Source organism: Coturnix japonica, chromosome 3 (genome assembly GCF_054131305.1).
Source record: "Coturnix japonica strain WE chromosome 3, WE-NBRP24, whole genome shotgun sequence".
NCBI lineage: Eukaryota > Metazoa > Chordata > Aves > Galliformes > Phasianidae > Coturnix > Coturnix japonica.
Genome location: NC_140665.1, coordinates 8,132,067 through 8,148,402, shown reverse-complemented (window position 1 = coordinate 8,148,402; position 16,336 = coordinate 8,132,067). Strand labels below are relative to the sequence as shown.

General features: G+C 54.8%; 4 protein-coding genes across 6 annotated transcripts; all 4 read left to right on the top strand.

The window, feature by feature from the left end:
- Positions 1-1,453: 1,453 nt before the first annotated feature.
- Positions 1,454-4,664, top strand: LOC146761246 (coiled-coil domain-containing protein 81-like). 2 transcript variants are annotated; one of them, XM_085540971.1, is made up of 4 exons: positions 1,454-2,907; positions 3,153-3,300; positions 3,493-3,749; positions 3,950-4,664. In XM_085540971.1, exons 1-4 carry the CDS (start codon positions 2,563-2,565, stop codon positions 4,037-4,039), a joined length of 840 nt encoding a protein of 279 aa, XP_085397097.1. In that variant the 5' UTR covers positions 1,454-2,562; the 3' UTR covers positions 4,040-4,664. The 2 variants fall into 2 exon arrangements, with proteins under 2 accessions (XP_085397097.1, XP_085397096.1); XM_085540970.1 differs by lacking the exon at positions 3,950-4,664 and having other exon boundaries at positions 3,493-3,943.
- On the top strand, positions 4,454-6,808 carry LOC146761245 (uncharacterized). Its single transcript, XM_085542345.1, has 4 exons — positions 4,454-4,467; positions 4,546-4,670; positions 5,189-5,300; positions 5,623-6,808. Exons 1-4 carry the CDS (start codon positions 4,454-4,456, stop codon positions 6,281-6,283), a joined length of 912 nt encoding a protein of 303 aa, XP_085398471.1. The 3' UTR covers positions 6,284-6,808.
- A 3,924-nt stretch (positions 6,809-10,732) lies between these two features.
- Positions 10,733-13,925, top strand: LOC146761244 (coiled-coil domain-containing protein 81-like). Of its 2 annotated transcripts, XM_085542601.1 has the most exons (4): positions 10,733-12,168; positions 12,414-12,561; positions 12,754-13,010; positions 13,211-13,925. In XM_085542601.1, the coding sequence occupies exons 1-4, from the start codon at positions 11,824-11,826 to the stop codon at positions 13,298-13,300; spliced, it is 840 nt and encodes a 279-aa protein (XP_085398727.1). In that variant the 5' UTR covers positions 10,733-11,823; the 3' UTR covers positions 13,301-13,925. The 2 variants fall into 2 exon arrangements, with proteins under 2 accessions (XP_085398727.1, XP_085398725.1); XM_085542599.1 differs by lacking the exon at positions 13,211-13,925 and having other exon boundaries at positions 12,754-13,204.
- Positions 13,555-16,068, top strand: LOC146761243 (uncharacterized). The gene is made up of 4 exons (XM_085542344.1): positions 13,555-13,577; positions 13,807-13,931; positions 14,450-14,561; positions 14,884-16,068. The coding sequence occupies exons 1-4, from the start codon at positions 13,555-13,557 to the stop codon at positions 15,542-15,544; spliced, it is 921 nt and encodes a 306-aa protein (XP_085398470.1). The 3' UTR covers positions 15,545-16,068.
- The last annotated feature ends 268 nt before the right edge of the window (positions 16,069-16,336 follow it).

Here is a 16,336-nt window from a genome sequence, read left to right as displayed (position 1 = left end):
ATCACACAAAGTACAAATGTCTGAGTTACAACGGCACACAACACCAACTTGCCACAGACACCAGCCAGTGATTCTGCAGGAGTGGTGACACAAATATTACAGCACGAAAAAAAGGTAGGAAGTGAGAAGAAACCAGCATACGTTTGACAACAACCAGTAGTAATAAACAAACAAGTAAAACAAATAGCGGTATCTGTGTCAGCTGCTTTCTGCAGCCAGGATCCAGAATGGAATTCTTCGGTGCAGGTTGTGGCGTTTATGAACAGCCACACCATGTTACACTGCAGTTCATGTACCAGAAGCACATCTGGTCCCACTGGGCACCATGTGGACTTGCCATCATCTCAAAGATGATTCGGCGTCTTGAGAACTTTCCACTTGAGCATTTCCAAAGCAATTCAAATGCTGAGAGATGTAAATGCTGGTTTGGCAAGTTCAAGTACTGTTGGTCTGCTGAACTTTTCACAGGGCAGCGTGTAGGATACCCCACAGTATGAACCATAACGGGGGTAATCTCAGAAACACAGACGTCTCTATCATGGAGTTATCTGTGTCAGTCTGTCCGCAGGGGGGGGGATTGGGGTGGGGAAGTCAGTAGGTCTGTGTGCCCGCCAGCCCCCAACAAATGGGAAGGGAAAAGGGAAAGGGGTAGGGAGATGGGAGATGGGAGATGGGCTCAAGGAAAACCAACAGAGCAGCAGCAATGATCTAAGGAGAAAAACTAATTTCACTAACTATGATATGGGAATGCAAGGTAACACTATGTAATACAATGTAATTGAGATTGTAGGCAAGCAAATCGAGTGAAATAAGAGGCAGAGAGAGGTTTCCGGAGACCAAGAACCCTGCTCTGCAGTGGAAGGTGCACGGCTTTAAAGATGCCAGCAGAGAGAGAGAGAGCGTCCCTTCCGTGATGTATTTCCCTCTCAGGCCGTAAGGTGCTCTGGGCCGTGTAGCTCCTCTTCTCTGTGCTCCACAGGATGTCATGAGGTGGGATACCAAGAGCAAAATGTACCAAGGCACCAAACAGGCCCCACAGGCCGGACAGACAGCTTCTAGCCTGGCAGGGAGCCTCAGGCTGGATGGGTTTTGGCCTGGTAGGGACCCTGGCCTGCAGGCTTTTGGCCTGGAAGGGCTTCCCCGGCCAGCTGGCTTTTAGCCTGGCAGGGCCCCCCTAACTGGATTACCAGCTTCAGGCTTGCAAGGTCCCCCCAGACTGCCTGGATGGCTTTTGGCCTCTCAGGCCCCGCAGGCCAGCCAGCCATTTTGTTGCCTGGCAGTGAGCCCCGGGCAGGCTGGATGTTGGCCTGGTAGGAATCCCCAAGCTGGCCAGCCAGCTTTTGACCTTGCCAGTGTTTGCTGGCCGGCGGCGGGCTTTTGGCCTGGCAGGGCTTCCCAGGCCTGCAGGCTTCAGGCCTGGCAGGGATCCCGAAGACGGCCTGCCGGCCTTTGGCCTGGCAGACACCCCACAGCCATCTGACCAGATGACTTTTGCCTTAGGGCCTCCCCGGCCAGCTGGCTTTTGGCCTGGCTGGGCCCACTCGAGCCACCCGGCTGGCGTTCGACCTGGTATGGCTCCTTGACCTGGCTGAGTTTTGGCCTGGCAGGGCCCCTGGTCCAGATGGCTTTTGGCCTGGCAGGGTCCCCGTAACCAGCCCGCCAGCTTCTGGCCTGGCAAGGCCCCCACAGGTCAGCCAGCTGGTTCTGTCCTGGCAGGGATCCCTGGGTCTGCCGGCTGGGTTTTGGCCTGGTAGGGCTTCCCTTTCCAGACGGCCAGCTTTCATCAAAGATTTGACATCTTCCTCAAGGCCTGAGTCCAGCCAGTCTACAGAGCCCCAAGACATACCATCCAGGCTGCCACTTTTGGCCTGGGGCTCACTCCAACTTCTGAAGCAGAGGACATGGAAGATCAGGTCTAAAAGGGCCTGCCCAGCCAGCCGGCTGCCTTTTGGCCTGGCAGGTCTCCTCAGGCTGTCCGGCTTCGGGCCTGCAGATCCCGTCTTGACCCCACAGGATCCCAACCCCCTTCCCCTTGGAAGGCTTCAAGGAAAGCCAATCTCTGGGATCCCCCAGACAAAGCACTCCCTGCCCGGTAGGGTCGCAGCAGCAATGGACTCACAACAGTGACACAGAAGATCCATGCCGGGTAATTTATTGAGCATCCTAACGAGGAACTGACAACTTCCAGGCACAATGAAGGCACTTTCTGACATCAAGTCGTCAGCATGACGGGTAGAGTGCTTTGGAACAAGACTTGTTTCCACATCGCCTCCTTGGAGATCAGTTTGGGCAACGGCTACAAAAGGAAAATGGGTAACGTTACACTGAGAGGAAAGACAGGAGAGGGAGAAAGCAGAGAGGGGTCAGCACCCCCACCCGGGGCGGGCAGCAGGCTGCTGTGCCAGCGTCATAATGGGCAGCGTCCAGCACTGGCCATGATGTCACAGCGGCGCTGTGGCAACGTTTGTGACACGGCCACCCAGGAGGGGTGTGAAGGGGGAGCGCGGCACTGGGTCCTGCATCCTGAAGGAGCATCTGGTAGAGAGCAGACGCATCTGAAGGATGAGCTCCGGCATGGCTGCTGCCAACAAGGAGCAACCCGCTGGTATAAGGCGGAACAGGATGAACTTCTGTGGGGACGGCCCCACAGTGAGGCGTACCTCTGGACCGATACACATTGACACTGAAGGTACGTGGGCCCACAGCCCCCATGGAAGCGGTGCAGAATCCAGTCTTGGGACGGAGATAACACTTTCTATCTGCCACCTCACTCCTGCCTGGCAGCAGAAGGGGTGCTGGGAAGCAGCAGATGCAGAGTGTGACCTGATTTTCCTTTGCCCTCCAGAGCGAGTTGCCGTCTGGAATGCGGTGGCCGCCTATGTACAAGAGCAGCTCCTGATGCACAAGGTGTGTTGGCTGTCAGGTTCCTCCTCTCCCTGTCCAGCTCAGCCTAGAGATCCTCTGAGTCTTCCCCTGCACAGAAAGCAGGGAACTCACCCCGCATTTCACTTCTGGGCATCCCACGGGCTTCCTGTCAATGCAGTATCACTTGTGCTGGTGGTGTAGTATCTCAGGGCCGATGAAAGTCAACGCCAGCCCTTTCTCCAGCAAGCCCATAACCCTTCCACACCTTGTTTTTCTTTCACTTGCAGGGAGTCTGGATTCCCACCTTCGGCTCCTTTGACATCATCTCCAGAGAAATCACGACTGCAAACGTGACTCTGCAGTGGCCCGTGTTTCAGCTGGCTACAAACCTCGTAGCCATGCACGGCCTCCAGTCCCACGGGGAGTCCCTGCCAGGTAGGAGGGGGGATTAAACCTTTGCTGGCTTCATGGAGGGGACAAACAGGGCCACCACCTCCATCCTCCACCTCTCCCTCTGAGGAGCGTGTCCAAGTATAGGGCTGTTCTGGTTGATGCCCACCAGAAGCAGTTCTAGGGAAGAAGCTGTGGAACAGCAACCGTATCAACTCCGTCCCTGGCGTTTTTCAGCCTACAGGAAGCTGGAGCCCCTGAAGCGCAGCCAGGTGGCCGCAGATGCCTCTCTGAGCTGGCACATAGTGCAGGCTAGCATCCAGAACACTGTGTTCCTGATATCCAGCTGCCTGAAAATTGGGGAGAAAGTTGCCATTGTCCTGAAGGACATTGGAGTGATCTTCATTGATGGAATGACCTTCCAAATGAAGTTCTACTATGACTTCCTCCAGAAGCTGTCAGGGAAAGAGAACCTCAGAAAAGCTGTTCTCAAGGTGAGCTGTAGGTTTGTTTGTGGACCGGACAGTCCCGTGAGCCTTGCTGTGCCCACACACGGCCCACCAAGACCTGGCCATCTGCATGGGCTGTGCAAGTGCTGTGGTGCTGTCAGCTCTCCCTGGCTTAGGCTCCTCATGTCCCCAGTGCCTCAGCTGTGACAAGGATGTCTCACATCCTCTCTGTTCCTCCCCTGCAGGCCCCCTGGCTGATGAAGATGGTGATGCCCCGGGTGGCACCAGTGGCCTCCCTGTCACCCTCTGGCTGCCTTGTTGTCTTTCCAGAGTGAGTATGTTGGGAGCTGTAGCTGCTGCTCGATGCAGCATCTCAGCTCTCATTCCGCAGTGCTTGTTCCTTGTGTCCACGGGTGTCCTGCCCATGAGGATATCTTGTAGAATCATAGAATCATTTGAGCCAAAAGGAACCCTGAAAGAGCACCTAGTCCCACTCCCCTGCAGGGAACAGGGACACCTACCTACCGCCAGATGAGGTTGCTCTGAGCGTGCTCCAGCCCGACCTTGAACGCCTGTCCGGGCACCCAGCACGTCTCTGGACAAGATGTTCCAGTGCCTCACCAGCCTTCTGCCAGAAACTTCCTTATTTCCAATCTAAATCTTCCCTCCTTCTGTTTGAGACTGTTTCCCCTTGTCCTATCCCAACTGACCCTGCTAAAGACTTTAGAAAGGAGTGGCCTTCATGCAGCATGAAAATGTGCCTGTGAGCACACAACCAGAGAGCAACTCAGGCTGGTGGTGCACTGCGTCACACCAATGACTGTCTTCTCCTCTCTTAAAGGTTTCAAATGGAGTTGGTGCCCAAACCACCATCCTTGCCACGCCGCAAGTCCTCAGGAAGCTTCCCTGCTGAGAGGAAACTTAAGGAAGGGGACACTTTGCCACCTCTTGCCCAGGGCAAAAGAGGTAAAACATCTTGCAACTTCTTTCCGCGGCACGGGCAACCATCGTGAGATGGGAATTCCCTCGCTGGCCATCAGCCAAAGGCAGTGACTTGCGTTGAGGCTTCACGCCAGCTGAGCGCAGCCTCATCTCATGAGGAACTGTAGGCCTTGCCAAAACTAAGGTGCTGTGTGTGACATGCTCCTATCCCCGGCTGTGGCAGGAGGATGTCGGGATCTTAGGCCCTACCCCTGCCCCAGTGGAAGGACACGGTCCCCAAAAGACACCCTGTCAGCTCATTATCACCACCCAGCTCTGCTTTCCCAAAGACAACATTGCTAACGCAGTCCCAGAACAGAGCTGAATTGCGGAGAGGAGGAGTGGGGCCAGAGATGGTTTCAGGGAGGCTCTGAGGGCAGTGCAGATGGCAGCAGTGGGGGGAGCAGAGCGGCCCTCTTGGATGTTTTGGCAACAGGCCGGAGCACCCCTTGTGAGTGAACCAAAGGGTTTACAATGAATCTCCTCTGTCTTCCTAATTCCAGTGAGATCTGCTAGACGGCCAAGCTTCGTCAGGTGCTTGAGCACTACAAGTGTAGATGGAGAGCACTTAAGGCGGATAAGGTACCTCCTGCAGAAGGAGAGCTCTAAGTCCAGGTGAGGCCAGATGCTCTGGGTTGGGATGTGCATGGGGGTGATTTACTGAGCCAACGAGAGCCCGTTCCCTAACCCCAAATGGTCACTGTTTGTGGCTGCCCAACAATGCTGAAGACAGCACCCAGAGTGCTGGCATGGGGAAGCCGGGAAGACCCGAGCTCACAGGGCTGGCCCCCTCCAGATCTCAGGAGAGCCATGGGCCAGCCGGTGAGCTGTCTGTGGGAAGGCTGCATTGCAGCCAAGGGTCCCGGCTCAGGCTTGCAGCATGTGGCCCTGAAGTCATCACCCACTAAGGCAGACTCCTCTTGCTCTGTCCTTTCAGACTGCTGCCAGAGATCCAAGCAGTGCCTAAAACCCCAGAGCAGCCTGTGAGCTGTGAGCTGCGGGGCCAGGCAGGAGCCCGAAACCAAGATGAACTTGGCCAAGCACGAAGCACTCAGCGTGTCAGGTTCCGTTCTGAAGCTGAAAATGACCACCATGAGGGTGCAGGGTTGAAAGTGAAAACCAAGACCTCACACCCTCGGGGCATCTTGAGGAAGTCACCATCTTCCACCGAAGATTCCGCATCTTCCTCAAGGGCTGAGTCCAGCCAGTCCACGGAGACCAAAGGCAGACCATCCAGGCTGGCATTTGTCGCTAAGGATTCATTCAAACTTCACAAGGAGAGGATGAGGCGAGCACAGGAGGAACGTGAGGAGGAGACCGAAGACAGACCATCCAGGCCGCCACTTCTGTCTCAGGATTCATTCAAACTTAACAAGGAGAGGATGAGACGAGCAAAGGATGAACAAGAGGAAGAGATCAAAGGCAGACCATCCAGGCGGCCATTTCTGGCTCAGGATTCATTCAGACTTAACAAGGAGAGGATGAGGCGAGCACAGGATGAACGTGAGGAGCCGGCAGCATCTACATCTCATGATGACTCCAGCCGGTCTGAGGGGTCCTCCATTGACAGATCTGGATGGCTGCCACCCATAAATTAAGTTAACATGGTCTCGGAACACCAAACGCCCACCTCTCAGGAATAGCACAACCTAGCCACGCTGATGCAGGCGTGGGGTGCCCAGGACAAACAGAGCACCATTTGAGACTGCAAAACAGATGCATGAATACCACCTGCATCATATCTAAAACGAGACCAGGCTGCCCAGGGCCCCATCCAACCTGGCCTTGAGCATCTCCAGAGATGGGACATCTACAACCTCTCTGGGCATCTGGTTCCAGTATCCCACTACTCTCTCTGGAAATAATTTCTCCCTGATATCCACTCTTAACCTCCCCTCCCTCAACCCAAAACCACTTCCCCTTGTCCTGCCATTATCTACCCTTGTAAAGTGTTGGCTCCCCTCCTGTATGTAAACTCCCCTTATGTACTGGAAGGCCGCAATGAGGTCACCCTGTAGCCTTCTGTTCTCCAGGCCAAACAAGAAGATCTAGAGTGAAACGTAGAGGGGAAAAACAGCCAATAAAGCTTTATCAAGGGCCTATCCCTTATAAATCCCCAAAATGTCTGTGGAAGTGTCATTGCTTCTTTTTACGGCAGCTCTTGTGCTGGTGGAGGGGAAAAGAATTGCGAGAGGGCACCGGAACAACTGATGATGCTCCTCATAAGGCCTGTGCTCCAGACCCTTCACCAGCTTTGTCGCCCTCTTTGAACACACCCCTGGCCCTCCATGTCTTTCTTGCAGTGCAGGATACAAAACTGAACACAGTACTCGAGGTACGGCCTCACCAGAGCTGAGTACAGGGGGACAATCACTGCACTGACCCCTGGGGAGCACCACTCGTGACCAGTCACCAGCTGGATTTAACTCCAGTCACCACCGCTCCCTGGGCCCGGCCGTACCAGCTCCTTACCCAGCCAAGGGTGTACCTGTCCAAGGCACGGGCTGCCAGCTTCTGGAGGAGAATGCTGTGGGAGACAGTGTCAAAGGCTTTGCTGAAGTCTGGGTAGACCACATCAACAGCCTTTCCCTCGTCCACCAGATGGGTCCCTCGATCATAGAAGGAGCTCTTTTCCTTGGCCTCCATGCCTCAGTTTAGCCTCAAGACTGCTAAGCTGCAAGGCCTCTTGGCCAGGCTCTTGGCCTCCCTCTAGGCTGTTTTACCTTAAGGCCTCTAAGCCTCCTGGGAAACCTCTAAGCCTTTAGGCCTCCCTCTATGCCTCTAGGGCAGCTTGCAGGCAACTGTGCCTCCAGGTGTGTCTAAGCCTCCTTTTTGGACTCTCCAATTTTAAGCCTCTGTATCTCCTTCTGGGCCTTCTGCACCCTAGGTCTCTAGGCATCTTGGCCAGCCCCTAGCTCTTTAGAAATCTATGCCTAAAGGCTTGGCCGCTAAGCCTCTGAGCCCTAGGACCTAAATTCTGGCCTTGAGGCCTCTGCTGCTCTTGGCTGGCATCGTGGCCTCCCTCTGGGTCTCTGGAACTGTGGCAGTAGAGGCTGAAGCTCCCAAGCTGTGCTCCATTTTGTGTTGTTGCCGTGTGACTGGCAGCAGAGGGGCAGTCTGACAGAATGGGGTCTGACACAGAAGTGCAGATGGAGACAAGGGGGGGAGCTGAATTCCTCCGTGAGGAAACAATGGCACCCACTGACATCCATTGATGCTTGCTGGATGTCGATGGAGACCAAGCAAAGGATGTGAGCGCGGTGAGGGGTGGGTGGTGCATTTCAGCAGTGGGACAGTGACGTGGCAGACATGCCATGTTCCAGAGAGCCGTGCAGAGCTGCCACACCGCAAAATGAAGAGCGTCCAGATCAGCACATCTGTGCACGCTGGCTGATGGCGGTGACTGTGTTGCTCTATTAAATAGCCTTATTGCGCTCACTGCATCTGCTGTCATTTCCATGGAAATACCCAGGAGGCATTACTTTTGGAGAAACCTACGTACAGATGCCACATTGACTCTGCCCTATATTTCCCAGTTTTCCCCTCAGTTCCCACTGTGTCCGATAGAACCACCTCTGCCTGATCAGCTCTGTCCCATAACCCCCACAGCTTTGCTCCGTAAGCTCTGCACCATAAGCTTCTACTTTGCCTATACGCTATGGGCTCTTTGGGTCCCTATGGGGCTCTACACACCATGGCCACCACTTTCCGCTGCAGACAAGGGGACAGGGATGGGGCTGTTTCTGCCCTCCTTATCACCTGGCCCCACCTCTGCCTTTTTGTCCCCTCTTTGTCCTTGGCAAGTGACAAATTCCCATGGTGGGGCCACAGGGGTGATCCATTCCCACAGTCTGTCAGGGGCAGGAACCCACAAAACCCATAGAGAATCACAAAAACATCATGGAGAGTCATAGAGCCCTACAGAGCCACATAAGAACCATGGGGAGCCAAAAGGAACAAATAGAGACCCATACAGGAGCAATAATGTCACATTGTCACACAGGGACCAGCAGGGACCCATAGAAGTGCATATGGAAACATACTGCCCTGTAGCAACCCATAGTGCCCCACAGCCAATTACGCTGCGGTTCACTCACCATGGGTCAAGATTCACAGCATTGTGGGATAGCCTGGGCGACCAATCCACACTCTTGGACACCCTCCATCTCCCGTGGCTCCCACACCAACCCCACAGCACTACCCACACTAAGCCCTGCCCCACAAATGCAGCTGCTGCTGCTCAACAATTCTTACTGGCTGAAAGCAGGAGAGTTGTGAGATCCAAAGGGAACTGACCAGAGGTTGGGGCTGGAAGGTGCCACGATCAGAGCAGATTCACCACCAGCTCCATGTGGGGGAACATCAGCCCCACCGAGGTGTGTGTGTGTGTCCCATAGCTGCCCCTTAGTAGCCCCAGAGCCATCCTAGAGCAGCCCCAGAACAGCCCCATCACTGCAAAGGAGTTGGGCTTGGTTACAAATGTTGCCCTGATCTGTTGGCCTTGTCCGTCCCCAGTTGGAGGGGTTACAAAGTACCTGGAGGATACAACGTGTTGTGTAAGTCCAATAAAACACGGGATCACACAAAGTACAAATGTCTGAGTTACAACGGCACACAACACCAACTTGCCACAGACACCAGCCAGTGATTCTGCAGGAGTGGTGACACAAATATTACAGCACGAAAAAAAGGTAGGAAGTGAGAAGAAACCAGCATACGTTTGACAACAACCAGTAGTAATAAACAAACAAGTAAAACAAATAGCGGTATCTGTGTCAGCTGCTTTCTGCAGCCAGGATCCAGAATGGAATTCTTCGGTGCAGGTTGTGGCGTTTATGAACAGCCACACCATGTTACACTGCAGTTCATGTACCAGAAGCACATCTGGTCCCACTGGGCACCATGTGGACTTGCCATCATCTCAAAGATGATTCAGCGTCTTGAGAACTTTCCACTTGAGCATTTCCAAAGCAATTCAAATGCTGAGAGATGTAAATGCTGGTTTGGCAAGTTCAAGTACTGTTGGTCTGCTGAACTTTTCACAGGGCAGCGTGTAGGATACCCCACAGTATGAACCATAACGGGGGTAATCTCAGAAACACAGACGTCTCTATCATGGAGTTATCTGTGTCAGTCTGTCTGCGGGGGGAGGATTGGGGTGGGGAAGTCAGTAGGTCTGTGTGCCCGCCAGCCCCCAACAAATGGGAAGGGAAAAGGGAAAGGGGTAGGGAGATGGGAGATGGGAGATGGGCTCAAGGAAAACCAACAGAGCAGCAGCAATGATCTAAGGAGAAAAACTAATTTCACTAACTATGATATGGGAATGCAAGGTAACACTATGTAATACAATGTAATTGAGATTGTAGGCAAGCAAATCGAGTGAAATAAGAGGCAGAGAGAGGTTTCCGGAGACCAAGAACCCTGCTCTGCAGTGGAAGGTGCACGGCTTTAAAGATGCCAGCAGAGAGAGAGAGAGCGTCCCTTCCGTGATGTATTTCCCTCTCAGGCCGTAAGGTGCTCTGGGCCGTGTAGCTCCTCTTCTCTGTGCTCCACAGGATGTCATGAGGTGGGATACCAAGAGCAAAATGTACCAAGGCACCAAACAGGCCCCACAGGCCGGACAGACAGCTTCTAGCCTGGCAGGGAGCCTCAGGCTGGATGGGTTTTGGCCTGGTAGGGACCCTGGCCTGCAGGCTTTTGGCCTGGAAGGGCTTCCCCGGCCAGCTGGCTTTTAGCCTGGCAGGGCCCCCCTAACTGGATTACCAGCTTCAGGCTTGCAAGGTCCCCCCAGACTGCCTGGATGGCTTTTGGCCTCTCAGGCCCCGCAGGCCAGCCAGCCATTTTGTTGCCTGGCAGTGAGCCCCGGGCAGGCTGGATGTTGGCCTGGTAGGAATCCCCAAGCTGGCCAGCCAGCTTTTGACCTTGCCAGTGTTTGCTGGCCGGCGGCGGGCTTTTGGCCTGGCAGGGCTTCCCAGGCCTGCAGGCTTCAGGCCTGGCAGGGATCCCGAAGACGGCCTGCCGGCCTTTGGCTTGGCAGACACCCCACAGCCATCTGACCAGATGACTTTTGCCTTAGGGCCTCCCCGGCCAGCTGGCTTTTGGCCTGGCTGGGCCCACTCGAGCCACCCGGCTGGCGTTCGACCTGGTATGGCTCCTTGACCTGGCTGAGTTTTGGCCTGGCAGGGCCCCTGGTCCAGATGGCTTTTGGCCTGGCAGGGTCCCCGTAACCAGCCCGCCAGCTTCTGGCCTGGCAAGGCCCCCACAGGTCAGCCAGCTGGTTCTGTCCTGGCAGGGATCCCTGGGTCTGCCGGCTGGGTTTTGGCCTGGTAGGGCTTCCCTTTCCAGACGGCCAGCTTTCATCAAAGATTTGACATCTTCCTCAAGGCCTGAGTCCAGCCAGTCTACAGAGCCCCAAGACATACCATCCAGGCTGCCACTTTTGGCCTGGGGCTCACTCCAACTTCTGAAGCAGAGGACATGGAAGATCAGGTCTAAAAGGGCCTGCCCAGCCAGCCGGCTGCCTTTTGGCCTGGCAGGTCTCCTCAGGCTGTCCGGCTTCGGGCCTGCAGATCCCGTCTTGACCCCACAGGATCCCAACCCCCTTCCCCTTGGAAGGCTTCAAGGAAAGCCAATCTCTGGGATCCCCCAGACAAAGCACTCCCTGCCCGGTAGGGTCGCAGCAGCAATGGACTCACAACAGTGACACAGAAGATCCATGCCGGGTAATTTATTGAGCATCCTAACGAGGAACTGACAACTTCCAGGCACAATGAAGGCACTTTCTGACATCAAGTCGTCAGCATGACGGGTAGAGTGCTTTGGAACAAGACTTGTTTCCACATCGCCTCCTTGGAGATCAGTTTGGGCAACGGCTACAAAAGGAAAATGGGTAACGTTACACTGAGAGGAAAGACAGGAGAGGGAGAAAGCAGAGAGGGGTCAGCACCCCCACCCGGGGCGGGCAGCAGGCTGCTGTGCCAGCGTCATAATGGGCAGCGTCCAGCACTGGCCATGATGTCACAGCGGCGCTGTGGCAACGTTTGTGACACGGCCACCCAGGAGGGGTGTGAAGGGGGAGCGCGGCACTGGGTCCTGCATCCTGAAGGAGCATCTGGTAGAGAGCAGACGCATCTGAAGGATGAGCTCCGGCATGGCTGCTGCCAACAAGGAGCAACCCGCTGGTATAAGGCGGAACAGGATGAACTTCTGTGGGGACGGCCCCACAGTGAGGCGTACCTCTGGACCGATACACATTGACACTGAAGGTACGTGGGCCCACAGCCCCCATGGAAGCGGTGCAGAATCCAGTCTTGGGACGGAGATAACACTTTCTATCTGCCACCTCACTCCTGCCTGGCAGCAGAAGGGGTGCTGGGAAGCAGCAGATGCAGAGTGTGACCTGATTTTCCTTTGCCCTCCAGAGCGAGTTGCCGTCTGGAATGCGGTGGCCGCCTATGTACAAGAGCAGCTCCTGATGCACAAGGTGTGTTGGCTGTCAGGTTCCTCCTCTCCCTGTCCAGCTCAGCCTAGAGATCCTCTGAGTCTTCCCCTGCACAGAAAGCAGGGAACTCACCCCGCATTTCACTTCTGGGCATCCCACGGGCTTCCTGTCAATGCAGTATCACTTGTGCTGGTGGTGTAGTATCTCAGGGCCGATGAAAGTCAACGCCAGCCCTTTCTCCAGCAAGCCCATAACCCTTCCACACCTTGTTTTTCTTTCACTTGCAGGGAGTCTGGATTCCCACCTTCGGCTCCTTTGACATCATCTCCAGAGAAATCACGACTGCAAACGTGACTCTGCAGTGGCCCGTGTTTCAGCTGGCTACAAACCTCGTAGCCATGCACGGCCTCCAGTCCCACGGGGAGTCCCTGCCAGGTAGGAGGGGGGATTAAACCTTTGCTGGCTTCATGGAGGGGGCAAACAGGGCCACCGCCTCCATCCTCCACCTCTCCCTCTGAGGAGCGTGTCCAAGTATAGGGCCGTTCTGGTTGATGCCCACCAGAAGCAGTTCTAGGGAAGAAGCTGTGGAACAGCAACCGTATCAACTCCGTCCCTGGCGTTTTTCAGCCTACAGGAAGCTGGAGCCCCTGAAGCGCAGCCAGGTGGCCGCAGATGCCTCTCTGAGCTGGCACATAGTGCAGGCTAGCATCCAGAACACTGTGTTCCTGATATCCAGCTGCCTGAAAATTGGGGAGAAAGTTGCCATTGTCCTGAAGGACATTGGAGTGATCTTCATTGATGGAATGACCTTCCAAATGAAGTTCTACTATGACTTCCTCCAGAAGCTGTCAGGGAAAGAGAACCTCAGAAAAGCTGTTCTCAAGGTGAGCTGTAGGTTTGTTTGTGGACCGGACAGTCCCGTGAGCCTTGCTGTGCCCACACACGGCCCACCAAGACCTGGCCATCTGCATGGGCTGTGCAAGTGCTGTGGTGCTGTCAGCTCTCCCTGGCTTAGGCTCCTCATGTCCCCAGTGCCTCAGCTGTGACAAGGATGTCTCACATCCTCTCTGTTCCTCCCCTGCAGGCCCCCTGGCTGATGAAGATGGTGATGCCCCGGGTGGCACCAGTGGCCTCCCTGTCACCCTCTGGCTGCCTTGTTGTCTTTCCAGAGTGAGTATGTTGGGAGCTGTAGCTGCTGCTCGATGCAGCATCTCAGCTCTCATTCCGCAGTGCTTGTTCCTTGTGTCCACGGGTGTCCTGCCCATGAGGATATCTTGTAGAATCATAGAATCATTTGAGCCAAAAGGAACCCTGAAAGAGCACCTAGTCCCACTCCCCTGCAGGGAACAGGGACACCTACCTACCGCCAGATGAGGTTGCTCTGAGCGTGCTCCAGCCCGACCTTGAACGCCTGTCCGGGCACCCAGCATGTCTCTGGACAAGATGTTCCAGTGCCTCACCAGCCTTCTGCCAGAAACTTCCTTATTTCCAATCTAAATCTTCCCTCCTTCTGTTTGAGACTGTTTCCCCTTGTCCTATCCCAACTGACCCTGCTAAAGACTTTAGAAAGGAGTGGCCTTCATGCAGCATGAAAATGTGCCTGTGAGCACACAACCAGAGAGCAACTCAGGCTGGTGGTGCACTGCGTCACACCAATGACTGTCTTCTCCTCTCTTAAAGGTTTCAAATGGAGTTGGTGCCCAAACCACCATCCTTGCCACGCCGCAAGTCCTCAGGAAGCTTCCCTGCTGAGAGGAAACTTAAGGAAGGGGACACTTTGCCACCTCTTGCCCAGGGCAAAAGAGGTAAAACATCTTGCAACTTCTTTCCGCGGCACGGGCAACCATCGTGAGATGGGAATTCCCTCGCTGGCCATCAGCCAAAGGCAGTGACTTGCGTTGAGGCTTCACGCCAGCTGAGCGCAGCCTCATCTCATGAGGAACTGTAGGCCTTGCCAAAACTAAGGTGCTGTGTGTGACATGCTCCTATCCCCGGCTGTGGCAGGAGGATGTCGGGATCTTAGGCCCTACCCCTGCCCCAGTGGAAGGACACGGTCCCCAAAAGACACCCTGTCAGCTCATTATCACCACCCAGCTCTGCTTTCCCAAAGACAACATTGCTAACGCAGTCCCAGAACAGAGCTGAATTGCGGAGAGGAGGAGTGGGGCCAGAGATGGTTTCAGGGAGGCTCTGAGGGCAGTGCAGATGGCAGCAGTGGGGGGAGCAGAGCGGCCCTCTTGGATGTTTTGGCAACAGGCCGGAGCACCCCTTGTGAGTGAACCAAAGGGTTTACAATGAATCTCCTCTGTCTTCCTAATTCCAGTGAGATCTGCTAGACGGCCAAGCTTCGTCAGGTGCTTGAGCACTACAAGTGTAGATGGAGAGCACTTAAGGCGGATAAGGTACCTCCTGCAGAAGGAGAGCTCTAAGTCCAGGTGAGGCCAGATGCTCTGGGTTGGGATGTGCATGGGGGTGATTTACTGAGCCAACGAGAGCCCGTTCCCTAACCCCAAATGGTCACTGTTTGTGGCTGCCCAACAATGCTGAAGACAGCACCCAGAGTGCTGGCATGGGGAAGCCGGGAAGACCCGAGCTCACAGGGCTGGCCCCCTCCAGATCTCAGGAGAGCCATGGGCCAGCCGGTGAGCTGTCTGTGGGAAGGCTGCATTGCAGCCAAGGGTCCCGGCTCAGGCTTGCAGCATGTGGCCCTGAAGTCATCACCCACTAAGGCAGACTCCTCTTTCTCTGTCCTTTCAGACTGCTGCCAGAGATCCAAGCAGTGCCTAAAACCCCAGAGCAGCCTGTGAGCTGTGAGCTGCGGGGCCAGGCAGGAGCCCGAAACCAAGATGAACTTGGCCAAGCACGAAGCACTCAGCGTGTCAGGTTCCGTTCTGAAGCTGAAAATGACCACCATGAGGGTGCAGGGTTGAAAGTGAAAACCAAGACCTCACACCCTCGGGGCATCTTGAGGAAGTCACCATCTTCCACCGAAGATTCCGCATCTTCCTCAAGGGCTGAGTCCAGCCAGTCCACGGAGACCAAAGGCAGACCATCCAGGCTGGCATTTGTCGCTAAGGATTCATTCAAACTTCACAAGGAGAGGATGAGGCGAGCACAGGAGGAACGTGAGGAGGAGACCGAAGACAGACCATCCAGGCCGCCACTTCTGTCTCAGGATTCATTCAAACTTAACAAGGAGAGGATGAGACGAGCAAAGGATGAACAAGAGGAAGAGATCAAAGGCAGACCATCCAGGCGGCCATTTCTGGCTCAGGATTCATTCAGACTTAACAAGGAGAGGATGAGGCGAGCACAGGATGAACGTGAGGAGCCGGCAGCATCTACATCTCATGATGACTCCAGCCGGTCTGAGGGGTCCTCCATTGACAGATCTGGATGGCTGCCACCCATAAATTAAGTTAACATGGTCTCGGAACACCAAACGCCCACCTCTCAGGAATAGCACAACCTAGCCACGCTGATGCAGGCGTGGGGTGCCCAGGACAAACAGAGCACCATTTGAGACTGCAAAACAGATGCATGAATACCACCTGCATCATATCTAAAACGAGACCAGGCTGCCCAGGGCCCCATCCAACCTGGCCTTGAGCATCTCCAGAGATGGGACATCTACAACCTCTCTGGGCATCTGGTTCCAGTATCCCACCACTCTCTCTGGAAATAATTTCTCCCTGATATCCACTCTTAACCTCCCCTCCCTCAACCCAAAACCACTTCCCCTTGTCCTGCCATTATCTACCCTTGTAAAGTGTTGGCTCCCCTCCTGTATGTAAACTCCCCTTATGTACTGGAAGGCCGCAATGAGGTCACCCTGTAGCCTTCTGTTCTCCAGGCCAAACAAGAAGATCTAGAGTGAAACGTAGAGGGGAAAAACAGCCAATAAAGCTTTATCAAGGGCCTATCCCTTATAAATCCCCAAAATGTCTGTGGAAGTGTCATTGCTTCTTTTTACGGCAGCTCTTGTGCTGGTGGAGGGGAAAAGAATTGCGAGAGGGCACCGGAACAACTGATGATGCTCCTCATAAGGCCTGTGCTCCAGACCCTTCACCAGCTTTGTCGCCCTCTTTGAACACACCCCTGGCCCTCCATGTCTTTCTTGCAGTGCAGGATACAAAACTGAACACAGTACTCGAGGTACGGCCTCACCAGAGCTGAGTACAGGGGGACAATCACTGCACTGACCCCTGGG